Genomic DNA, 27,308 nt, shown 5'->3' with positions numbered 1-27,308 from the left:
TGTTCTAATATCTGAGTAGAAGCGTATGAAATAGCCTGGACTACCTAAAAAATATTTATACAAAGATGGCGTTCTAAGAGTCCTAAGCTGGTATATCTCATTATTTAGACAATGAACAAAACAGAGATCTCTAACTGGGGGAAAGGGAGCTGTGTAACCCTGCAGCTGCATCTTGTAACCATGTGTCTGCTAACAGGGAGAGGAAGAGAGCTAAAGCTCTTCCTGTCTCCTTGCTAGAAGTCCGCCTGGATAAGCATGACTATTTCACTACTCCTTAATCATCTAACAAACACCTGGGTGTCATCTCTTGATTAGTAACGACTCTTTCAAGAGCTTGTTGATAATATTTTCATAAAATTAATACAGAAGCACACATATTCATATCTGTTCAAAAACCATTTAGCTATAGATGTGGTTTTCGCTTCTCAAAAATCTATTTGTCTTATTCCTGATTTACTGGCCTTTGCTCCTGCTATTTAAGAGAGCAGGTAGCTTAACTGGATTCAATGTCTGCTCTATCATACATTTATAAGAAGTAACCTAAAAAACCCAGTGTTTTGCTGAGGATAAATCTCTAATGTATTTGAAACAAAGAATGCATTTGAAACAAGGTTGTATAAAATGGGTATGGGCAAGTGTATATATATTTAGTCAGCCTACCACCAAGAATTTGTGCATACTTGACCTTATCTTTTTCAAACAGGCCCAGTATACTATCTTTTTGTATAATTCAGCCCATGAGGACTTATTTTGATTTATTTCAGGAATATCCAAAATACCTCTGCTTATTTCCTGTGTTCTTCAGAACTCAGCAGGATATCAACAGATAGAGCTATTGTCAAGAAGTATCCTGAATTGCCAAGTGGCTGGAAAAACAAGAGTCCCTGTTTTGCCATAGTTCCTGCTGGACCAACCACCAGTGTGCAACAGTTTGGCTCACCTTGCCATTATTAGATATAATCAGTTCCTTGAGTCCCCTGCTTGGCAGGTGGTACAATTGCCCCACTTCCTGGAGGAAGACAGTCTGTGAAGAACAAAACAAACCTTTCTGCACTGTGGTCTTTTTATTCAGACCTGGTTGAATTTATCTTAAAAAAAAATAAAAGAAGCCACCCCAAAAAAACATTTGTCCTTCCAATATCGTAATCTCAAGAAGTTCTGTGCTTTGTTTCTCTCTAGGCTTTTTCTCGAGTAATTCCCAAAATTAGCACATCTGTCTCTTACAAAACAGTTCACAGCAGATATTACCATGATCCCACATACACATCAGCGGAGGAAAGATGGACTTTCATGCTCAGTACATTTTATAAACAGCCTACACTTCCCAAGATTATTGGAAATCAAGTGTTCAAGTTCCTCTGATTCTGGCAAGGATAGCGTAAGCTAGACTCTTCCATGTCTTAAAGTATCAGCCAACCAAGCCCACACTATAAAAATGGAAAGGAATGTTTTTCAAAATGATTAGTGGTAAAGAATTTATAAATGCCTTGGAATTCCGTGACAGTGACACAATTCCTTATTTTAGATATTAACTGCCATTGCTACAAAGAAATAATGAGATGCGTGCCTTATTCTGCAGCCATTTTTCTAGTTAAAGCCACATAGACTCAGCTGAAAAATTATAATCTCCAGTACTTATTAGAAGGTAAATTCAACACCTGGAGGAAAGATACGTATTCATGCTGTTCTCCATTATCGCACAAAAGAAAGCACTAATAGCATTAATATGAGGAACCAGATGACAGATGAGAGAGAAGGGAATATTTTGTGGTTTGGAATTTACAAAACTCAGATCTCAAAGTGAAACAGGGCAATGAGACCACTACCAAATTCTCCAGCCTTCTTTCAAGCATAGCCTTGAGAGTAAGCATTGTAAACAACTGTCACAAATCATCCTTTCATTGGTATAATCAGTAAATATTACCCTTAAAGAGTATCCACTAATTACCTTGTTATTTTAATTCACCGTCAGCAGTTAATGTGTACAGTTTAAATTATAGTTTAGAGGTAGAAATTAATAGTTTAAAGAGAATGCCTGTTTTCATACTGTAATGGCGGCAAGTTATCAGGTTATTCAGGTAATTATCTTTTAATACACAATACATCTAAATATTGAACAGTATTAGAGATATTCCTCCACTACATAGTACTACATAAGTATTTTTAATAGATATTATTAAAATTTCTGTACTCTCATTCTTTAGCTGCACAGTATAAGGAAAACTGACTGCATATGGGCAAAATTTTTATGTGTACTCTGATTCATAGACTACAATTTCCAAACTGAAAAAAGTTATTGAGTACAAAAGCTAAAATACTAAGTCACAACTGTCCAACAGTCTTGTCTATAAAGGGATTTTTCTGAGGCACAGACCTACATGGATTTCATTACACTGGATCTGCACTGGCTTAACAGACAACCTCTGACCCAGAATATATGACAGAAAATGCATAGGTAATTTATCACTGCATGGAAAAGTTTGTGCACAGGGAAAATTATCTTTCTGCTCTCACAGAAATTAAAACACACAGTTTATAGTAGTAACAGATTTATGCTTGCAATTAGATCATACTGTAAACAATTTACTAAAGACTCTTCTGAATTTCTTCCCTTCTCAAATAGTAACTAACATGTACAGAAAAGGCATATTTACCTTGAAAAGACAACATTATAAATGTTTCTAGATTAAGTTTGCATTGATTTAATCTCAGAGAGATAACGTGGTCAAGAGAATGTTCTTTGTTTGATATGCTAATATTGTTCCTAGAAACTATAAATCACCTGGTATTCCTGTACCTAGATTTCTGGATATAAAGGTACTGAAGTTTCACTTCAATCCATTTGTAACCAACCTACTTATGGGGTCTTTTCCTCTGAACTTTTTGGTTTATGAAGATATGCAGTCTACATGTTTACATGTTTTAATATCTTATTTCATAATTTAGAAAGGGAAAAATGTTTTCATAAATCTGCTAGGGTATTTATGACATAAACACATCTAAATAGAAACTAAGAAGATTAGGGACTGCAAACATATCTGTAATGCCTTGTTGGTGCTTGCCAGTGTGTGCCTTAGGAAACACTCACTAGACAAAAGCATAACCCAGTAATAATTTTCTACAGACCAAAACATAAAGCAGACACCTAAAGCTTAATCTACCCACTTCGTTTAAGTGACTTAGCCATTGGGATGACACTCACCTCAGAGCAGTAACCCTACATTTATTTTTCGGCCAGTTCCCTATTACACAGTCTCAGTGGAAGTCCATCTCTCACTAAGCTATACTGGCAATTCCATAAGGAACTGTGAGACCTAGACAAAATTCAAGAAGTGAATGTGGATACCTATAGCTAAAACTGTGAACCAACCCCTTTCACTCCACTAAGAGGCCCCTTAATATCTTGGATGTCCTTGAATTCTCTGGGTACCTCAGGGAACAATTACCTTCCGACAGTTCAACAGGCTCCCAAAATTCCACATTGTGCACATGCTTATCATAGACCCACTCTGAGCCCACCTGACCTCCTCTGTGATTCCTGTAGGTCCCAACCTAGGAAACGCAATCTGATTACATCATCCTTCACACTGATAGCTTCTGGCTGTTGGGTTTGGATTTATTGGCTTTTTCTTAGTATAAGGCAGAGGAGGTACCACCCTGGAACAGTTGCCTGGCTACTGAAGGACAGCAACTCGGTTGTCTCTTCACCTGACAGGATTCACATCCACAACCCTGCCTCCCAGTGACATGCAATTGAAACATGTTCTAATTGCAAGCCCACAAGCTAGGTTTGGCATCCTCCAAGATCACACTGAAATGGTACTACTGTGCCAAAAAGAAAAAAAAAAAAGAGGAAAAAACCCCAACTAAAAAGAAAACCACCAAAACAACAACAACAAAAAGCATAATTCATAAGTTGAGAAAGAAAGCAAACATTGTACTCACTATTCTATTTAGAGTACTCAGGTGAGATTCATAAATCTTTAACTTTTGCCCCGTAGCTACTACTAACAAACAGAATTAAACAATCACTAAGTAAAAAACCAATAATCCCCCAAATGGGACTAAAATAAAGAAATCGTTTTTCCAACTGTGTGCTCTAAGCAATCTGCAATAAAATCATAGTGTCATAAAAATATGGTTGTGAGAGAGACTGACAAGCCACCTCAGCTGTCCTTGGAAATGCTTGTCTGTCTCATTGCTGCCAGTGATGGAAATTCCACAGCCTTCATAGGTAACCCATCTCCATATTTAGCTACCTGTAGTATTCAAAAGATTTCTTTAACTGAAATGTCTCTTACAACAGCTTAAGCCCATTCATTATGCTTAGTTCTCTCTATCCAACTCTCTGCAATAACCTTTTATATATTTAGAATCATAGAATGGTTTACGTTGGAAGGGACCTTTAGAGGTCATCTAGTCCAACCCCCCTGCAGTGATCAGGGCTGTCTTCAACCTGATCAGGTTGCTCTGTCCAACCTGTCCTTGAATGTTTCCAGGGATGGGGCATCTACCACCTCCCTGGGCAACCTCTTCCAGCATTTCACCACGCTCATTGTAAAAATATTTTTCCTTACAGTCAGTCTAAATCTACCCTCTACATGAAGGCTTTTATAATGTTTTTCCTAAACCATTTCTTCTCTCAACCAAACAAGTACAATTGTTTCAACTTTATAATATTTGCTGAACAGAATCTTAGCTGCAACGTACAAAGTCTAACCTTGCTTTGTATCTTCCTGGGAGGAGAGTGATGTAGCATCGAATACTCTAAGATTTAAAAAGTTGAACTGAGGTCTCCAAGCACCTAGCTCTTACATAAAAGCTGGGCACCACAGTCACTTGAAAAGAGTGAATCCTGCTCACTTTTTTCAATGAACACTACCTATCTAGCAGGTATCTTCAGGTATGGACTTCGGACCACTGACTGTCCTTGTCATTCTGTTCCAGCTTTCTAAGCAGAGTTCAAATGCAAACTTTTGTGATTAGAATTTCTCATTAACTTCTCTTAGATGGCTCTGCAGTCAGCGTATAGCCTTTTTCAGATGCATACTTCGAGATGCATACTTTGGCACCGTACACAGAGCTTGGCAACCCAGTGTTGGTTTTGTTGTCTATTTCAGGTTCAGGAACCTAAAATACAGGAAGTAAATGTAATTTGCAGATATCAGAGATGTCTGCATTAAACATTGGAACACAATGACAACACCTTCAAGATCAAAATGACTAAGCTAGTTTCAGAGCCATGAAGTTGCATTTGTACGGCTAGGCTGCCCTCAGAACCCTTGATGGAAGATATCATTATGCTCTGCTGGATGCAGCTGAACTCATCACTACTTGGGAACTCCAGCTCTCTAAGGCAGATTCTAAAGAAGCAGGGGAAATTACTTATTCAAATATTTTAACTATAGCTTAATACTTGAGTCATAGGAACTCTGAAGCAGTACTATCCCAATTCAAAAAAGCACTCAGGCAGGAAAGTAGGCATCAGTCAGGTAGGATGAAATCATATATTTATGGTATGCTTAAATGCTTAGCTAAATCAAGATACTTCTGGATTTTGACCCAATATGGTCATTATGAGTATATACTATGACAGAGGACAACAGCCTACTGCGAAGAGTGGCAAATGAATGGTTTGAAAGAGACTGGTAGTCACTGCACCTCTAATTAAGAAAGAAATTGCAGGCTACCTAAAAGACTTTAAACTTATTTTTCACTCTCTATCTTTGAAAGTGATTTTAAGATACGCCCATCAACAGCATTTTAAATACAATTACTTATTTTTCATTTATTATGTAAAGATTAGATTAAAGAAGTGAGAGCAATTGCATACTGTTGTCATTTGGATGTCTTATGGCACTTAGGTCTTGGCTGGTCAGACAGCTGCCAACACAACTCTCACCATCTTCAGTACCAGGATGATGATTTGGCTTTCAAAGGACTGTAACTGTCATAAGACATCAAAACAATATAACACAAGGTGACCTTGCAGTAGCTGGAATCCAAGATATGAATATTCAAAAGTTTAGGCAAGCCTTGAAACTTTACTATATGTTCAGTAGCAAGTAGGTCATTAAAGTAATGCACCCTTGCTGTTCTTGTAATAACAGATGTTGACCTGTTATTTAAGGCTTGCTCTTCGTAAGCCATAACACAGTACTCGCCATAAGATAATGTTGGTAACAGCATATGATCATCATTACAGACAGAATAGGATAAGAATAGGAATAGTACTAAGCATATACAAGTGAACATGAAAATCTGTTTATATCATCTTAGTTTTAGCTGGGGTAACTATGTTAGGTGATCAGAAAATAGATTGGATGTACAAGGCAGAGATGAGCTTGGACTCTTCACTGACAAAAACAGCCAATAGAAGCAAATTTATTGCAAATTGGCCAACAGACACCATTTTTATTTTATTCCACAAATTCCGTAAACTTTATTCCTTTGTGAAAAAAGCACTTTAAAGTTAAAACACATAAGACTAAGCATAAGATTACCCAGAAACTCGCATTAAGTGACTAGTTAACACCAGCTTCTACAAGTTTTATCTGAAGAGTAATTTCAAGACAGTTCTGTCAAACAGAATGCACAATACATTAAAAAAACCTATCTAGAGCAAGCAGTATCTACAGTAGCTACAGCAAACAGCTGAGCATAGTGCAGGGAAGGCCAGACGGGTGGAGGCTGTGTTTCTTCTGAAATGAGCTACCTCTCTAAGCTAGCCATAGGAGTACAATATCACAGCCTAGTCTTGCAGAGAGGACGGATCCAACAGGTTTCCAAGAGAGATGCATCTCTAAGGTCCCAGAGACAGACTGAGTCGTGGCAGAGCATGCCTAACCAAATTATGAAAGGAAAGCTTTTATACCTAAGAGATCTTAATTCATTCAGAAACTCATGCAGCTAACCTCTTTGCAGAAATTGCCCACCATGTGTATTTGTTGCCAAATGCTATAAAAAGCCTGTAAAGGTTTTTCAGAAGGCTGGATTTCAGATAGAAGGCTTTAGCCTAAAGAACAGCTAAGGAATAGAGGTACATTTCAGTGGAGAAGTCATGAAGTCTAGGAAAAGAAAAAAAAAGTTAATAAACTGGTATAAAACTTGGCTGGACTCTGAGGTGTGGCTTAGATTTTTGTCCAATAATACATTCTTTACTATTTATTATTTAATATTCATTAGTCTAAGGATGTTTAAATGCAGAAAACCTGCTAAAAGATACCAACTGACATGCATTCAGAAGCTGGAATGCGCTCAGACACTGACATTTACTTCATTTTTTTATTCTGAGAGGGAGCTTCAGAAACTAATTCATTCTTTATAGATCTCTAAGAGAAAAAAACCCACCACCTTTTTTTGTCAAGGTTTTACAATCATCCAAAATGTGTCAGAAAAGGTTTACAAATAGCAACATTGTGCAATGCCCTTAAACAGAATAAAACATTTGTTATGCCCCTTGCTATATCACTCACACAGATTTTAGAGGATTAAGACCCAAAGAAAATGAGAAGACCAAGAGGAGATAAAAGGTCTGTTGTTTATTCTGCTCTTCCTTCTCATAATTCCTGTCACTCCAATCTTCAAAAAGGGCAAGAAGGAGGACCTGGGAAACTATAGGCCAATCAGGCTCACCTCTGTCCCTGGAAAGGTGGTGGAACATTTCATTCTGGAGGTCATCTCCAGGCATGGAGAGGACAAGAAGATTATCAGAAACAGTCAGCATGGATTCACGAAGGGAAGATCATGCTTGACCAACCTGATAGCCTTCTGTGATGCTGTGACTGGCTGGGTTGATGAAGGGAGAGCAGTGGATGTTGTCTATCTTGACTTCAGCAAGGCATTCGACACTGTGTCCCACAGCACGCTCACAGGCAAGCTAAGGAAGTGTGGGCTGGATGAGTGGACAGTGAGGTGGACAGAGAACTGGCTCAACAACAGAACTCAGAAAGTCATGACCAGTGGAGCAGAGTCTGGTTGGAGGCCTGTAACTGGTGGTGTTCCCCAGGGGTCTGTGCTGGGTCCAGTCCTGTTCAACATATTCATCAGTGGCCTGGATGATGGGACAGAGGGCACCCTCAGCAAGTTCGATGATGATGCCAAGCTGGGAGGAGTGGCTGATACACCAGAAGGCTGTGCTGCCATTCAGCGAGACCTGGACAGGCTGGAGAGCTGGGCCGAGGGGAACCTCATGAAATTCAACAAGAGCAAGTGCAAGGTCCTGCCCCTGGGGAGGAACAACCCCCCGCACCAGTACAGTTTGGGGGCTGAACTACTGGAAAGCGGCTCTGTTGAGAAGGACCTGGGAGTGCCGGTGGACAGCAAGCTGACCCTGAACCAGCAATGGGCCCCTGTGGCCAAGAAGGCCAACAATATTCTGGGCTGCATTAAAAGGAGTGTGGCCAGCAGGTTGAGGTTACCCTCCCCCTCTACTCTGCCCTAGTCAGGCCACATCTGGAGTGCTGTGTCCAGTGTTGGGCCCCCCAGTTTAAAAAGGACATGGAACTGCTGGAGCAAGTCCAGTGAGAGCTACCACCAAGATGATCAGGGACTGGAGCATCTCCCTTATGAGGAAAGGCTGAGAGACCTGGGTTTGTTCAGCCTGGAGAAGAGAAGACTGAGGGGGGATTTCATCAATACCTATCAATATCTGAAGGGTGGGTGTCAAGAGGATGGGACTAGGCTCTTTTCAGTGGTGCCCCAATGCCAGGCCAAGGGGCAATGGGCACAAACTGGAACACAGGAAGTTCCACCTCAGTATGAGAAAAAAATCTTCTTTCCTGTGAGGGTGCCAGAGCAGTGGAACAGGCTGCCCAGGGAGGTTGTGGAGTCTCCTTCTCTGGAAACATTCAAACCCTGCCTGGACACGGTCCTGTGCCCCTGCTCTGGGTGTGCCTGCTCAACCAGTGGGGGTTGGACAAGATGATCTCAGAGGTCCCTTCCAACCCCCACCATTCTGTGATAACTCATTTTAATACCAATGGTTGGAACCAACTACAATAAAGTCAATTAACTATTTTTTTGCCCTAAAGATTTTATTTATCAATAGTGGATCATGAGAGATTAATAAATATCTGGAATGGGAAAGTACCTCTGAAGCTTGTGATTTTATGTCTTCTCTCTGGCACTAAATAGAGGACAAAATTCCAAAACCCAAGGTGAGTTCACTAGGAACCAATCACATAGGAGGAATTGAATTTGTCAGAACAAATGCAGATGTCTATGTGTGAGCTGGCCACCCCAGACTAACTTTGTTCTCAATGGTGAGCAGTCAACACTTTCAACGTGCGATTGATCTTATTACATAAGGGACATCAACAATAGGTCAGCTTAATCTCTCCAGGTATATAACAGATGTCCAATGTTAGATGAGATTAAACACACCCTTCATGTTTCTGTAATTAATAATCATATAATAGATTCAATAGAAAGTTACTTCCAAGCATTAGCTTTCCTGAAACTTAAGAGTCAGCAGAATCATTATGTAATGATTGTGTAGACACACCATGACACTTCTGTCTGATAAAAATATTTGCCTGTAATATTTCATTAAATTTAAAGTTACTGTGTAGCAACTATAAGTGGTTGACGGCTGCCAAGAGCTGTGAGGTTGCTGAATAGAATGGTATTTCTGGAGCTTTGCCCAGAGTTGAGACAAAATTTGACTCATCTTCATGCATACATTTGTAATATACCTCCAAACTAAAATAAGGATTTAACTCCATCACGAGCTTCTAGTGATATCATGTTACAGCTAAGAATTGATCGTAATATCAACAGAGAAGGGTGGTCTTTCCATAGCTGTATTAATTGGGATGTTTGTGACCTTGTGTTGTTTTCTACCAGAATATACCTTCCTCAAGCACTCACTCAGTTGTTGGTAGAAGGATAATTATAAGTTGACCTCCATTTTGTTTCTTTGTGCTACTTCAGAGTCTACTAGCAAATATTTCTGGGAATGGGAAATACTGAGGCTGGGAAGGCTATGCCTGCAAAAATTTAGAAACCGTAGGATAGGAATTGAGCTAGATCAGGACTGGTGAATTCATCATATCTGTTTTTGCTTTCACTTTCAGCTAACAATTTTCCAACAAAAAAATGGAGATAAAAGATTAAAAGAGAGAGAGGGGAACAAAGAGAAAATATAAAAATTTCATTATGTTTACAGGACATCATTCTGTTCAAAGCGCTTATATGTTATAGCATTTTATTAAATCTTTTTCTGACTTATCTGTTTAAACTGTAAGCTTCTTGACATCTATCCTGTCACTTATTGAATGTTTGTGCATCTCTGAGTATAAGGGGACTTCCAGTCCCAAGTAAGATTTTTAGGCACAACCATGATACAAACAGTAATCAGAAATACCTTCAAACACTTAAGTGACTAATATTGCATCTTTTCTGATAGTTAATCTTTTGATCTGCATGCTGAAGAGATCAGTAAATAATAATCTGGAGATAAAAAAATATTTTTTTTTCAAGTACTGAAGTATCACTTTTGCAAGTATCACATCATCCATCAACAGATGGAACCATTTAACCCTATGAGTTCAAAGGAATCCCATGAGCTCTAGTCTCTGTTTCTTATACATATGTAGTTTGATTCCAATACTTCTACTGGATAACCAAGCACGTTTCCAAAATGTTTTTACTGAGAAAAGTTGTTCTGCAATTTTTCAGATACTTAACTTCTGCTCTGCATTTTTAAAAAGAATTAGTGAACAATAATACAGTGAGGAGGTTATCAGCATGCACTATTCACAATATATTATTGCACCAGCTTAATCACAAGGGTCATACTGGTCAGTTGGATTCCAACGTTTTGACAAATGGTAATTACCACAGTGGAGAAGAAAAGGCTCAGAAAGACAGAAAGGAATTATAACTCATGGTGTTAGAACAGTATTAACAATAGACACTGTTGCAAAATACTGTCTTTCATTATCACTATGCAGTAATGCAATAGTTATTTGTCGAATTACTATCAAAAAAGCAGCAACATTTACTCTTACCACTGAGAAGCCAGTGTGGAAAAGATATCAGTGGTTTCAGGTTCTTGGAACAGTTTCAAAAGTTCTGGTTCAGATGATAAGTCAGCAAGGATCCTTAACTCAATATGGGAAAAATCTAGACAACAGAGTGTTAATACAAACCTATTGCTCTAAAATACAAACATCTTGCATTTTAAGCAAACGATCACAGATTAAAATGGAAGTCTGGACTATTCAGTCATTTCCTCACACTCAGAAAAAACAGATGCCTGTAAAAAGCGCATCCTGAAGAAGTTATATTCCAGCTATGGATCACAAGGTGTCCGATTCCTTCATTATCTTCAGGTGTCAAGTAATCTTACTAGCTCTTTGTTTCTACTGACAAGGCTTACATATCACCTACTTCCAAAGCACACTAAGGATTATACATCATGTAACAATATTAATTGATACGAAGGGATTTGACAGCCTTGTAGAATATAATGTCATCCAAAGGAGAGCTGCTAGCATTAGTATGTATGAGAATAATAATACATATATCTTACCTGCTGCTAAAAACGTATATCCTTTTTTTGAAACAAACAATGTTCTTGGGGAAATAGTTACTATTTCTTCTTCTTTTCCTAGAGAGAAGACAGATATTTAGGTCCCAAACCCCAGACCAAAAATACCATGTTGCAAACCATAGGAGGTTGTAAATGACATACCAAACACAAACTAAAACCACACAAATGGCAATATAAGGAACCTAGCAGAGCACCAACTACCAGCATCACAATTGTTTTACTCTATCAGCCATGTACAACACCTTTACCTCTGCCATCCTTGCAGTACCACTTACTTCTCCTTTTTCAAAACCAAACCCTTCTCAAAACACTAGGTAACAAATATCTACATTAACTAACATTATTCACAGATCACTTAATAAAGGAAGATAAAGAAGGTTCTAGAGAGATGAACTAGAAAATAAATTCTTATCTTTGAACATGCAGCAGCAATTTATTAATAACAAAATTCTGAGTTACAGGTGGTAGGGGAATACAATATTGAGAACATACAGTTGATATAGGCATCCAAATTCTAATGACAGAAATCCCCTGTAATATCATAAAGCAATAACGTGCACTGACAAGGTATTATGAGCTCAGTGCATCCTGGGAATACCACTTGCCTTGGTGTAGAAAGGGATGGTGGGTTGAAATACAACAGAATTAGTCTGATCAGCATAAAAGTGAATTAAGTGTGGCTTGATACAGGAATGAAAAAACGTAGAAATATATTTTTGAGAAGCACATTTTATAAGATTGTCAACAAAATTCATTGGACTGTTTCCAGAAAGGCCTATGTGCCATAGTTCTGCGTGTCAGCTCAGGTTTACACAGCCACTGCTCACACATTTTTTAATAATAACTTTTTAAAAATACTTCTAAAAATGAACAAGGTAGATAAAACTTCTGTCAAAGTTTTACATTGTCTTCAGTAGACTCCTGTTTTATGATCTGTATTATTTCAAACACAGAGAGTGAATGGCTGTGGAAAGGCAAGCCTGCCCTTATCTGAGAAATAAGTGCAACAAAGGAGCATCATTTCCCATCTACAGCGGTATGCATTCGAGGAGAGTTTATGTTGGCAAATCTCTCTCTTATATTTGAGCCTACTATTGTGGGTTTCTCTATCACTTGGGTCATGCTTTTCTAGACTTTACTTTGATCCTCTCTGAATCATGTGCCTTAAGTCTGTTCTGTTATCAGAAATTACACACCTGACTAACTATTGGTGTTTAGTTGTGGGTTTGATTAAAATGACTCAGCTTTAACATCTCCTCAAAAAAAGCCTTACAAGCTGAATGCACGCAAAATCATCCCTAGGATATTTAATGGAGTTAAGATGCATAATTACATCTGGAAAATAAGAACAGTGAGATACCAAGGGAAACAAAAAAAAGAAAATCTAAAAGTTTGTGACTATTTAAATGAGTGCTGAAACAGCAAATCTTTGCAGGAAGAATGAGCAAAAAGTAATTGGTTTAAATGATAATGTATAACTAATCATCAATAGTCTATTCTACTCTTTAATGCTGGAGCTATTGTTTGCTTTAAAAGACAATATAACTCAGTAAAATAATTAGATAAAATTGCCTTTTCATGTTAATAAAAAAAGAGTTCACCTTTTATGTACTGTTTCTTTGTAATTCTAACTGGATGTTTAGAGATACCTTGAATGTTCTACGAATAAGAATAAAAATGTTAGTAGGTTAAAGTTTATGAAAACATGTTTATGAACAGTTTATAAGCAGCATAAGAACATAGTGATACTAATGCCAACAAGTTTTTCTCTTATAATAAATAAAATTAACCACTTTGCCTTTCAAATGGATTTTCACACTTCCGTAACTATAGATGCTTTTGAATATTTGCTCTGTCTTGAAAATTGGAAGCTTGTAAGAACCATTTCTCACTGGCAGCCTTTCCAAATCCTAACCTCTGGATGCACCATAGGACACAATTAGCAACTCAATAAAAACAATTTTTTTAAGTACGGCGCATTACTTTCAATAAAACAATGTATACGCACCCTGCCTTAAGCTAAGGGAACAGAGTCTTCTTCAGCCTCTAGAAAATTTTCTAGTATCTACTCCCACTTTTTTGAAATGCATGACAAAATAAAAAAGGAGCTCTTTGTTATCTACAGCACATCAGTCAAGGTTAAAAGTGAGAACTAAGTTTATCAACAAACATGCAGGTCTAGGAATAACAGAAGATCTTTTCTTTAAAGATCTGGGTTCATACACCTCCAGCAAAGCATGAAAGATGACACATTATAGCTTCCTTCTGTTATTTTATGTCATTATGCTTCTTCATCTAGAAAGGTAACACATGACAAGAGCTAACGCATATCAAGCTCAATTTTTGTAATTCCACACAATTAATTTGAGAGTGGTTCAGGAATTAGATGAACATACTAATATTATGTAATACTGTGAATTCAGGAGATGGGAATAGTGCTATATAATTTCCAAATCAGAATGATCATTTTCCCTGTAATTTTGAACTCAAAATTGTTATTTTAAACTTAAGAGGGATGTAATCAGACTGCAAAAGCTACTGAAATTTAAAGCAGAAGTAAAAGAATAAAAGCCCCAAAACAGAGCAGTATAATTTCTAGTCTATCACTCTTAAATATCTGCAATTAAATGTGTTAAAGTTGAACACCCGCCACAGCACCACACAGAAAGAGGGAGATAGGAAACTACCATATCATATACATAATATTTTCACAGCATGGGTAAACTTGGAACACTGCTCTCTGCCCATCAAAATGAAGTTTGACCCAGAAGAAACACTTGTCGTCTTTAATATTTTATTCTTCAGTTTCTATAAACATTCAGAAATACAGTTGTGTCAATGCCTATTCTAATGCTATTAACCATATTTTGAAATAAGTGGTTATTTGACCTGTGCACAAAATGATTGATTTCTATCAATAACAAGTTGGGGAGGATCAGTGCTTCTTCGTATGAATAATATGCAGTTTAAGTGGCCATGGAAGCTAGTAGATCCTCAGAGGTTTAGAAAATTAAGTCCTTTATTATGTAGCTGGACATGAATGTGGGAGCTTAACTTTACATTTCAAAAACAAAATCACAATATTTTAATTCTGGCTTGAATCATTTTAATGGTAGAGAACATTGTATAGACTTTTCATTGGGTTTTAGACTGGTATTGACATGCACTTAATAAGATAACCTCCAGCATAGGTTAATGAGTTGTTTATAGTTACTTTCACTGATCATTGTTGCTTAACTTGTTAGCTTCAAAATCCTAAACAAAGTGAAATAAATAAAAACTATTTCAAAACCTGTCTACAATGGTAAAAATAAATCACTATATTGCCATCTTGCTTTCACTGACAGGATACGCAGAAAGTCTGCTTTTAATGCGACTTTAGAAGTGTTACTAATAATTCTGAAAAACACTAGTAATTGCAAGTGCAAAACGTAATTTCACTTGTAAATTAGTTAACAACTCATACACTGAATAAATCTCCTGAAAAGAAGTAACTCAAGAAACATGAAAGTGGTAATATTCATCTTTAAGCTATTGAAATAGTTTAATAAATTGCTCCCATCTAATTTTAGACATCTTTAGGCTAGTCATTTGTCTAAACTAGCTGTTTAGAAGCCCTCTATAGTCAGTAGACAAAGACAGGAATCTCCAGTGGGTAGTTCAACCTCTCTGTATATGGCACACAGGTACAACAAGTTGACCTAAGATTCCCCTGGAGATGATGTATTCTAAGATTTAGATTATCAAATTTGATTAGATAAATTTACTTTAGATATTTTAAAGAATGGAGAAATAAGGAGACAACCTCAGAACTCTTCCAAATGGAAGGCCTTCCTCTGTCTGAGTTGAAAATTAAGTGACAGTTTTACTGTATCAAAAGTGGAAGATTGATGCAGCTTTGGTAAATGGCAATCACCACCTTGGACTACATAATACAGCCTGTATGTTTGCTTTTATGTATTTATTTCAAGTATATTTCTGCAAGACCTTCACAGATCCAATCTGAGATGTGACTGTTATCCCTTATTGTTAGAAAAGGGCATCCACATCTTGTTAGAAGTTAGAGAAACAAAAATGCATTCTCTGAACAATTATGCTCTGACAAGAAGGAATATACTTGAAACAGTGTGACGGAAAAGCTGGTTGTGAGAGGTAACTACTAATACTTCTTTTCATTGTCTCTGAGTGAAAGGAGAAAAAATCAAGCTATTCTAGTGGATGCTTATAAAAGAACCCTAGCATTGGTTAAAAAATAAAAAAACCAAACCCCAACACTATATTCCAAAATTCATTTCCAGAGGACAGAAGGATAGATGAAGCCAAGGTTCCAGTTTCAATTGTGTTTGAAATGCTGTGATGATCAAGAGACATTCCTGAGTGCTGGAAGAAAGCAAGTGTCACTCCTTTCTTCCAGGAGGGCAAGAAGAAGGATGCAGAGAACTACAGGCCAATCAGCCTCTCCTCCATTCCTGGGAAGGCAATGGAGCAAATAATCCTGGAAAACATTTGCAAACATATTAAAGTCAAGAAGATGATCTGGGGTAGTCAGCATGGATTTACAAAGGGGAAATCGTGCTTAACCAATGATAGCCTTCTGTGACGAAGTGACTATCTCAGTGGATGAAGGGAGAGCAGCAGATGTTGTTTACCTTGACTTTAGCACAGCTTTCAGAATAAACTCTCATAAAAGCCTTATAGACAGGCTGATGAAATACAAGCTAGGTAAATGGACAGTGAGGTGGACTGAAAACTGGTTGAACTGCCAGGTTCAAATGATTTTGATGAGTGGCACAAGGACCAGCTGGAGACTACGTGCTAGTGGAGTACCCCTGTGGCCAACACTGCTCAACACCTCCATTAATGACCTGGATAACCAGACTGAGTGCAACCTCAGCAAGATGGCAGACAATCCAAAACTGGGAGGAGTGGCTGATACATCAGATGGCTGCTCTGCAGTTCAGAGGGACCTCAAGAGTCTGGAGAAATGGGCTATCAGGATCTCATAGTTCACAGTCTGGAAAGCAGCTTTGCAGAAAAGGACCTGTGGATCCTGGTGACAAACAGTTGAACGTGAACCAGCAATGAGCCTTTGTACCTAGGAAGGCCAACAGCATCCTAGGCTGCATCAGTAAGAGGGTCAACCAGGAAGTCAAGAGAGGTGATCCTCCTTCCCCTCTGCTCAGAATGCCTGATGGGAGGATGTAAAGATGGAGCTAGATTCTTCTCAGTGGTGCCTAATGACAGGACAAGAGGCAGTGGTCACAAACAATTACAGGAAATTCCACTTAAACATACAAAAAAACTTTGCTACTGTGACAGTGGTCAAACATTGGAACAGGTTGCACAGAAAGGTTGTAAAGCCTCTATCCCTGGAGATATTCAAACCCCAACTAGACATGGTCCCAAGAAACCTGCTCTAGTGGACCCTGTGTTGAACAGGAGGGGTTGGACTAGACAATCTCTAGTAGTCCTGTCCAAGCTCAACTACCCTGTAATTCTGATTCTGTTTTTATAACATCACTGCAATTCATTGATCTATGTATCCCAGTGCCAACCTATTGCCTTCTCTGGCTGAGACAGCATTGAAGTCTTCAATGGTATGAGGCAGTGGAAAGCCACAGAAAGACTCTGGTTTCATTCCCAAGCAATTGAAAAAAAATATTTATATACACCCACTTTTATACATATATATATAAAATGAAAATAATACATAAAGTATGCTTGTAGCATAACTTTAAAATTCAAGGATTAAAGACAAACATTTTGCAGAAACTGTAGTCAAATGGTATATCATGTCTTAAAATTCAAGCTCCAAGAAAAAGAATTGTATTGACTTGGTTATGAAAAATGCGTGCAAAAATGTACATCCAAGCTTCATGAATAAAACTGGTAAACCTGCAACACAATTAGTAAGAACTACTTGATTGTATAAATGCAAAGTTTCATTTTTTATGGTTTTCATGGAATCATAGAATCATTTAGGTTGGAGAAGACCTTTAGGATCATTGAGTCCAACTGTAATCCTAGCACTGTCGAGTCCACCACTAGACCATGCCCCTAAGCACCACATCTGTGTGTCTTTTAAATACCTCCAGGGATGGTGACTCAACCACTTCCCTGGGCAGCCTGTTCCAATGCTTGACCACCCTTTTGGGGAAGAAACTGTTCCTAATATCCAATCTAAACCTCCCCTGGCACAACTTGTGGTCATCTCCTCTTGTCCTATCTCTTGTGACTGGGGAGAAAAGACTGACACCCCCTTCGCTACAACCTCCTTTCAGGTAGTTGTAGGGGAGACCTTATCACTCCCTGAGCCTCCTTTTCTCCACACTAAACCAGCTCAGTTCCCTCAGCCCCTCCCTCAGAAGACCTGCTCTCCAGACCCTTCACCAGCTTTGTTGTCCTTCTCTGGACACGCTCCAGCTCCTTTGTGTAGTGAGGGGCCCAAAATTGAACACAGTATTCGAGGTGCTGCCCCAGCAGTGCAGAGTACAGGGGGATCATTGCTTCCCTGCTCCTGCTGGCCACACTATTGCTGATACAAGCCAGGATGCTGTTGGCCTTCTTGGTTACCTGGGCACACTGCTGGCTCATGTTCAGCCGGCTGCCAACCAACACCCCCAGGTCCTCCTCCTCTGGGCAGCTCTCCAGCCACTCCTCCTCAAGCCTATAGTGTTGCATGGGGTTGTTGTGACTGAAGTGCAGGACCTGGCTCTGAGCCTTGCTCAATCTCAGGTCATGACTGGTAGAAAGCTGAAAAAACCCCACACCCCTACAAATGTATCCTTTTCTTTTCCACCTTTTTGTTGCCAGTGAAACCCTTCCCCCCACAAGCATTAAAAGATGAAAGATTTAGGTTTCATAACTGTATTACAAAATTTAAAGAAAAAAAACCACTAAATCTGATGTGCACTGAAGTCACTTTGGGTATGATAAAAGCAGACTGGCTTTTGTTTTCTTGGGTGTTCAAAGCTGACTCCTTTCTTTGGCAGTGGACCTGCCACACAAGGGGTTAGCACTCCATCAATTCATCACCTCTTTAACAACTTCACTTTACCTAACACATTTTCCCAGCATCTAGACATATGTTGGATCACTGTTTTTTAGTTAAACTCTTCAGAAACCATCATGCCGGAAAAGCAGGGAGCATAGGCATGGCAGAAAAAAATATCTCACTAGGAACACTACATTAAACTGTACATGTTGAAAAAACAGACTGCTGATTTCTTTCCTCCTACCTCCATAATCTGATTTTTTTGCCACTATTGTCCATCCTGACTGATGACCCTGATGCATTCCTTATTCCAGTGTTTTATTGGTTCTGAAAATACCTCTTTTACAAGTTGTTCTACTTTTGTCTGTTGTTTCAGGTGAAGACAGCATAGATCCTTGCTCATGCTGTTAGCATCTATATACAGAGCCATTCAGAATCAATGACAGGCTTCACTGCAGCAAGGAGGCTCAGAATGTCTGAGGCTCGATGTCTCTGTTAGAACCTCACAAGCACAGCTTTCTCGTAAAGCATTCAGGCCTTGCAAAAAGGTTACTCTAATCCATAAGGAAAGTCATTGTATCAAAGAAGAGTAGAATTATCAGTGAAAACAAAACCTAATCAAAATCCAACAAATAATATTGAGTTCCCAGTTTCATGAGTTAATTCTCAATAATTTGCACTTTCTGTTGAACTTTCCATTTTTTGTATCCAAAGTTCTACATCTACATTTGGAATTGAGTTTTTGATTCCTCCCTAGATTAAAAACTGGTACGTTATTTTGGTTCTTTCAAAGGATTACAGGATACAGATATATACTGGATAAATTACCTTTGAAGTCAGTATAGTTAGATGACCTAATCACAGAGGCTGGTGGTAAATTTTAATTATTTTTTACTCTATGTCAAGTAGGGCTGTTGATCATACTTCTTATGTTAAATTCCCCTTTCAGTTACTTATATTGATTCATCTAACCATGCCTCTCTCTTCCTCTCCGTATACATTTGCAGTAGCAAACATAGCTATTTTTTTGAGCAAATAACCTCAGTCAACGCCAGTAACTCCCTAGAAATAGATGTCTATATATGTATACCAAGGCATCTATAGCCATACATATATTAATTTTTTTTACTAGAAAATGGCTCATTAATCCACTAACTGCTCAGATCTGCATTTCTAAATATTTCTGGAATATGTCTGTCTGAAGACCTATAAACTGCAGGGAGGATAACAGAAGAAAACCCAACAGTAAGTTATTGAAATAGATGGGAACGTGTGGACGTGGCTGCAGGCTATTCTATGGACATTTGATTCTGATTAATTCCTGCACTGACCTAAGGACTTATTGAAAAATAAGAACAGAGATAAAACTTACTACTGAAATAAAGAGTGTCCATTCATAAATGTATACAGCATAGATGTGTCACAAGGGAAGATGAAAAACAGCCAAGGAGTTAGACTGAACAGATATAAAGAAGCAGTTAGACCAGGTAAAGTTATAAGGTACAGATCCTTTGATGTGGCGACTAATCCACCCACTCTTACAGTGAGGCATAGTGCCAAACACTCAAGCAAAATAAAGACAATAAAGGAACTACATATTGTTTTACTGTGGCTACCAATGCCAGCAAATAGCAAAAACTAGTTGCATTTCTTATAAGAAATAATATTTACTAGGACTGTGAACTTGTCAGATTTAATTATTTTAATAGCTCTTGCTTCAAGAAATCAATTATTTCTTAATACTTGAGAAAAACACAGTTTTTTCTCTTCTGTTTGAAAAAAGTTCAGAGCAGCAAATTCTAGTTTATCTCATGACGTGTAGCACTCTGGCAGAAACTGAAGCATTATAAGTCCAAAAGTTTCTGGAGTTTCTCTTAGTATCTTCTTCTCCAGAAAGTTTATGAAAACAATTAGGCCACAGCTGTCCTCTTTGAACAAGAGCTCAGCTCTACAAAGGTAAACACAAAGTAAGCTTTTAAATTCATGGCATCTGTTTGATGACTTGCATTACACTACTTTTGGAACAGAAGTAATACTTTGGTCTGTATGTCCAGACTTCATTACAATGATAATAGACAGAGATGACAAATCCGTTGAGTTTTATATTCTATATCTCTAATTACTTTTTTCTTTTTATTCTCATAGTGATTCCCACCCCACCCCCTTGTTCATCTGCTTCTTCAAAATTTTCACTCCTTTTCCTTCTTTTTCAGTTGTCTTTTCTTGCTCTGCATGGGACTGCACCTATTGATAAATTGTGCTCTCATTGCTCAGTTAATCAATTTGAGAAGAAATATAAGCACAGGTTCAGTGAGCTACTTCCTTAACTGTCAACATTCTGCCTGCTCCTTTGTTAAAGGCCAAAGCTGCTGGAGAAATAGCGAGGAAAACCGTACAGTGCCCAAAGCAGTATTCTCGCAATGCAGAACAAGACTTTGAATCCTGAAGGCATTCACAACATCAAATTCACTCAATTTGTCTGGCACCTCCAAAGTTGGTGGTAACTCACTTATGAGAAATTACACAGCAGAAATAAAGAAAAAACCCTTCATTACTTCACTTTTGGAAAAATTGCTGTATTTAATTATTGTCCATAGCAGCATTTATTTATTATTGTAAAGGAATACACAGTTATTTTCTGGGACTTCTATGTAAGACAATTTCAAGATAGTCTGAAGATCTGATTTTCAAAATACAGCAAGTAGCTCAATAAAGAGAGAAAACATGAAAATGAACAAGGCCACCATAGCAATACCAGCATGGTATGTATGCGTACATGCATTTCTAAGCAAATCTTGACTTGTCTGCAATTGCCACCTAGTGGCTAGTTAAAAATTAAGAGACATCTATTTTCCTTGTCAAAAAACACAGAATCATACAGACTTCTGGTAAAGTTTTACTTAATTTTTGGTACTAGTTACTTTCTTTAGCAGTGAATAATCATTCAAAGGTAATGTGCTCCCCTCTTGCCTTAGCCAGCAGCACAGAATTATCAAGTGGGAGATTTAGTAATTCATCACCTTCCCACAAGCTTAGGCAGCTTTCAAAGTGAATACAAAGGAAGAAGGGCAATCAAAAACAACAACTTCTTACTTTAGAGATTTGGCCATAAGAATAGTGTATTTCATTTCCTATGACTAATCCTCTTTCTGCCATATGTTTTGAAATGTACACCTGGCAATGACCTCAAGTAATAACGTTGTAGCAGCATATGAGAAAAGATTCAACAAGTGATTTTTAAAATAACAAAAAATATTTAGATTTCACTAACATTGATTTGACATGTTCTGTGACAAATTATTTTGTCATGGGTTCAGCCCCAATGTGTATTTATATACTGACAGATTACTAACCTTTGCACAGCAAGCGAGTTTGTATACATGCAGCTCTACGCATCTTTAAAAGAGACAAAGACTGCTTTTGTTTCCCAGATATAAACTGACTAAATTTAATTACTTATTTCATTTTCCTGAAACAAAAGTATGCTCAGAACATAAGCTCTGTCAAACTTATATTCATTAATACAGGAGGCTATTAAACTCTGAAATGAACTTCAAGAAGAAGTTTTGGTTTTGGTGAAAAAACAGGGCTAAGGCATAGAGATAACAATCCTTTGAGTGGCAGTTGGAGCTAGTAAATATTGTATTAGTTGAATATTAGCTGTATATTATAGCCTTAAAGTAAACAGTGTCAAGGAAATATTGCCCAAAGGTACAAACACTAGACCTTTAAACACATGAAAAAAGGCAAGATTTCCAGACTGGAGGAATTTACTTTCTAAAGAAAAGATGTAAGAGTTGTTTTATGAAAGGGTAAAATTTAGCATCTGAAACAAGATTGTTCCACATACTGAAAAATTTACTGAGCATATGTTAGCAGGGAATTCCTCTTCAAAGGCTACAAAAGACTGAACAGGATGCTGATTGAAGGAGTTAAAGGAAACTTAAGTAACCAATGTTTGTTTCTTTGCTTACAGTAAGGAAAGGACAGTTCTTGATTTGATAGAAGAGGTCCTTAACTATAAGTTCCTAAGGCACAACCAGCAGATGATCATGTTAGGATGGGAGAACTAAGAACAAGGCCACATGGGAGCCAGCAAGATGACCTGTGTCCTTTCTATCGTCAGTGACCCTTACACAAGCCACTACTTTTTTGTTGTTGTTCTTGTTCCAAACCCGAGCGAGTGCATCCATCTTCAAAACTCTGGGTGAGATTTCTTGAGGCTTTATGAAAGGATGCTGAGCAAATAAAGAATTGGCAAATTTTTCACTCATTGATACAGGAAAAAAAGGACTGTCAGCAGAGAAAGATGAATGTAATAGGGATGTAGAGCCACAGAGATAATTTTCATTAAATTCTTTGGGATGCCAATGACAAAGATTTGGAAAATCAGTACTGCCTGAAAACTGGACCATCCAAGACAAGAAGTCTCTACTGCTCTACCTAACTTTTGATCTTCCCCTATAATACATTCTCTTTTTATCATTCTTCATTTCTCTCTCCTTTTTTTCTCTTGTCAGAACTCTCAACGTTTTTTGAAGTAATTTTTGCTGACTGACACACAGAATGGGAGAACAATATACAGTAAAGGAACACTGTATAGCAAAATAAACTTTAAATATTTTTGTTATGTTAAAACATAATGAAACCTATGCTGAGATCAGAATTAGACTTTTTGGTTTTTTTGTCCTTGCAAAAAGGAATTCAGCCATTAGAGGATTATGCTAACACCTCTCAATTTTGAGAGCTTGTAAGACAAGACATAATTCGTATGCCTGAGTATTTTTTTAAAATAGTCCTTTTAGAACATAAGTCTCTAAGCTCTGAGTATTTTCTGAAAGTGGATATCTAGAAGTCCCACTAATGGAATACTTCCTATGAAGAAAAAAAAAAATCTTCAAGTGCAATTTCTAAAATGTCAATCAACTCACAAGAGATACCAACAGACAACTTCATAGCAAACAGGCACACAAATATTTAAACTAATATAAAGATCATACATGCGTTTCTGCACATTGCTGAAGATTCAATGTGAGCAACTGTTATGGATGAGGACAGTGAAAATGAACTCAGTAGGAAACGCGCTCTATTAAACTCCTCAGTACAGAGGCACGACGACTGTGACCACATGGAGACTTCAGGGGATGCTAACATATGCCAGTCTCAAGCATAACAAAACTGCTTAGCCAGAAGTTGAAATTTGTATGGATAAACAATGGGAAAAATGTAGATTGTGATAAACTAGTTTCTTGCAACCAAAATACAATGCTAACATTGCTCTTAAACTATTCTAAAATTACATGGAATCAGACTTAATAAAATTCCAAGAGACACGACTCACTGTATAGATTAACTTCTGTAACAGAATACTCTAAACAACAGATATTACTATAATTACTTCACTTTAAAACACCTTTCAATTTGTAAGGTATGAAAGCTACACAGCTAAAAAACCAACTTGTTTTGATCAAAGATGACGCTAATTTTGTTTCTTGTTAGCTATGTGCTCCCGTCACATTCATATTAGAGAAAAAATGACCTGGTGGTAGCACTAGCTATATTCCAACATGGATTTCTAAAGCATGGTAAGTGCCTAGTTTTGGCTTCTACCTGCAGCATTCCCAAAACATCTCTGGCAAAGGCCATTCAAAGGATAAAATGAATCAGCATATAACCAACTACCTTAACAAAGGCCACTCAACAGCAGTAGGCACTCAGGTGCTGACAATTTAATTACTACATTTTGATGTGCTATGTATTATCTTCGAATTTTAATGAAACAAGCAGAAGCAAGCAGTGCCATTGTCTCTCTAGCACACAAAAATTTTACAGGAACTTTTTTCCCCTCCATTTCTACAAGTCTAAGCATCTCTGAGGAGCTCTTTGCCAGAAACTAAAGGAGAGTGAAGGAGGAATTCAGCCTCCACAGTCAATATTGCATAATGTGCTAAAAATACTGTAGCCAGTATTATTCTGAGTTGCATAAAATCTTTCATTTTTGAGCTGTTAATTTTAGCCACTCTATATATTTCTGTGCTTATGTTTAGTTTGTTGAAGAAATAATGACAGACTCCCTATCTTATCATGCGTAAATAAAATGCAAGCATTTTGGTTGTTGATTACTGCATAGAAACAGATTTATACTGGCTACACATTATCTTTCTTTAAATAACAAAGGACAATTATACATACAAAGATAATCCCAAATAGAAGAGAAGTTATACACATCATTGAACTGCTCTTGTTACTACAGAATTACAGCCCAAATGATGCTCCAAGGTTTACCGAGCCAAATGGAAAACATTTTGCTATAAAACAGTAATTTACTGGATACACCACACTCACCATGAGACTATGAATTTATACAAATCAGGAGTATTACTACAGAGAATGCCAAAGACATCCATATACCATAGAAAAGGATACTGTATGTACTCAAGATGTTAAGACAACAACGGTCTATGATACAGAAACCGTAGTTCTGCATTTGGACATTAAATCAGCATAATGATGTTCTGGAGCATCAGACATTACTGTTATGATATGACTAACAGCGACTTTTCACACTGTAGCTGTCACACCAATAGTTAAGCACATCCTATTGTAATGTTAATGTAGTGTAAATCATGAATGCAATTGAACTAAAGTCTTGTCAACATGCTCATTCACTCATTTTTAAGTAAAATTTCCCTGTAATAAAATAAAAGCTGTGTTGAGTGACGAAGAAAGAGAAGAAATGGAGAGTTTCTGTCTCCAATGCTGTAAATGCGTTTTCTTTAAATGCTGGAGCCTGCACTAAAATATACTTGTGAAAAATAAAGCAATAACAAGAGATTGTAAAAACATCAAAACTCGAAATACTCACAAAATGAGATACTATTTTAGTGCCGTTAGTGAAGTCATAATCAGTATATGACTCAAGAGTATTGGAATAAATATACTGAAAAGAAACTTGGCACAAAAATATGTTCTGAGTGCAAGAGATACTCAAAGAACACAGACCAACCATAACAAATGGCATGTGTGCTCTGACTTTCTCTAAGAGTGTATCAGCTCATCTGAGTGATACTTATTTGTACTGACTAGAAAATATGATACTAAATTGCTTTGATGCAAAGGTCTGAAAAAACGCATAGACATTTTCATCTCTGTTCAGACAGCTCACCGTTATTTTAGTGAAGCCCACACCAGAGCATGCTTACCTAAAAATGATTTTGTTAGCCTAGATGACATAGAAGACTTTTGACAAGAAGTTTTATGTGAAGCTGTAATACATCTGACTTGTCTCTATCCCCGGTGCTTTCCAATAAACACACACTGAAGAAAGATCAATGCAAATAAGACCCATACTGTCTGTCAATTTTAAGTCAACATTCATTTCAGTAGGACAGTGTATGAACACAAGTTTATAAAAACTGTATTCCTATAGTGCAGTTTCAAAAGCAGCCAAGGCATTGGTTCATTTCTGCAAACTGGTTTGCTAAGTTGATTGACAGAACAGTCTCATTTTTGATGGCAATTGCTCTGAGGGGTCTCTACTTCAAGAGATTGTCTCTCCCATTAAAATGAAAATCAGACAGGTAATTTATTATTCATATTCCAAACACTATTAGTAACACATTTTCTAATAAACAAGCATGCAATTCTCTATCATGTATTCACTATCAGAAAATATTACTTATGTCTGTTGGAGAGACTGAAGTATATTCAATATTTCAGGTTTTTTATGGTCCTTCTTTGAGCACATTAACATTCAACATACCCTAATTAGTTTCTCTTTCAAATACATTCCTGCTTTCCGAATTAAAAGCTAACATGCTTCTTTGATTGACAGGTTAAATTATTTTATTTCTTTGCCTTTTTGGACAAGCTGGTAAAAGCATGTTCCCTGGAGAGAAATAGGAATGCTTTTATTTTTTTTTTTACTTGGCCTGAGAAGATAAAAAATTTTATTTATCTTCCACATAACATTTTGTTGCTAGAAGAAAGAAAATGCTCCCTGAAGCCCACCACTTTATGCTCTTTAGTTTAATGATACAAACATGTTCTGAAGTATACAAGTGTAAACTCATTTCAGTTCTCTCTGCTGCAGGAGCCTAGAGGAAAGAAACCTTAATACAGAATATCACCTTCTAGCACTGGAGTTTACACCTTAAACCAAATTATAACATCCAATTACATGCAATCTTTATATCTTCAGTTAGGATTTCTCTCTGTTCATTCTGAATGAGGCTTGATCTTAATTGGCTTTATGCTTTTCCACCTCTGTCACGACTTGGTTTTGCTATAAAAGGTGAGAGCCTGGAAAGTGGTATTTCAAGGTAGGTTTGGAGAACGTAAGCAAGTCTTTATGAATGTAATAAATGTATTTAATAGGAAAGTTATCTATGAGCAATATAATAAAGGAGCATCCTAATGTAGACAAGACTAATATTTATAGCAGAATTAATTAAATATTCATATTCAAACAATAAACCTAGATAACTTCCCCTAACAGCCATAAGCTATCCATGACAGAGTGGAAAAAATAACTGGCCTATGGTTATATTACACAATAATTTGACTGAAGAATTTTAGGGTTTACATTTATGTTTAGGTTTCAGATACGGAGGTTCTCATGGAGTAGCAAATAGACAGTTACAATGCTATAGCAGGAGACTACAGTATCAAACGTGTACCTGTTTAACAATGCACTATATCATCATATAACACTTTGTTATTTGTGAAAAATGCATTAATTATGCAGCACACATTATA

At 37.4% G+C, this 27,308-nt stretch overlaps 1 protein-coding gene across 1 annotated transcript in view; it reads right to left on the bottom strand.

Moving 5' to 3' along the window:
- The window catches only part of POLN (DNA polymerase nu), a 107,393-nt gene that overhangs the window by 48,988 nt on the left and 31,097 nt on the right, over window positions 1-27,308 (bottom strand). The window contains exons 14-16 of the mRNA XM_075092047.1: window positions 13,159-13,216; window positions 11,537-11,614; window positions 11,013-11,127 (exon numbers count right to left, since the gene is read on the bottom strand). Coding sequence (XP_074948148.1) covers window positions 11,013-11,127; window positions 11,537-11,614; window positions 13,159-13,216 — 251 coding nt within the window. The remainder of the gene's footprint in view (window positions 1-11,012; window positions 11,128-11,536; window positions 11,615-13,158; window positions 13,217-27,308) is intronic.

Source organism: Phalacrocorax aristotelis, chromosome 4 (assembly GCF_949628215.1).
Source record: "Phalacrocorax aristotelis chromosome 4, bGulAri2.1, whole genome shotgun sequence".
NCBI classification, from domain to species: domain Eukaryota; kingdom Metazoa; phylum Chordata; class Aves; order Suliformes; family Phalacrocoracidae; genus Phalacrocorax; species Phalacrocorax aristotelis.
The sequence above is the reverse complement of the archived record's forward strand: the minus strand, read 5'-3'. Positions and strand labels throughout refer to the sequence as shown.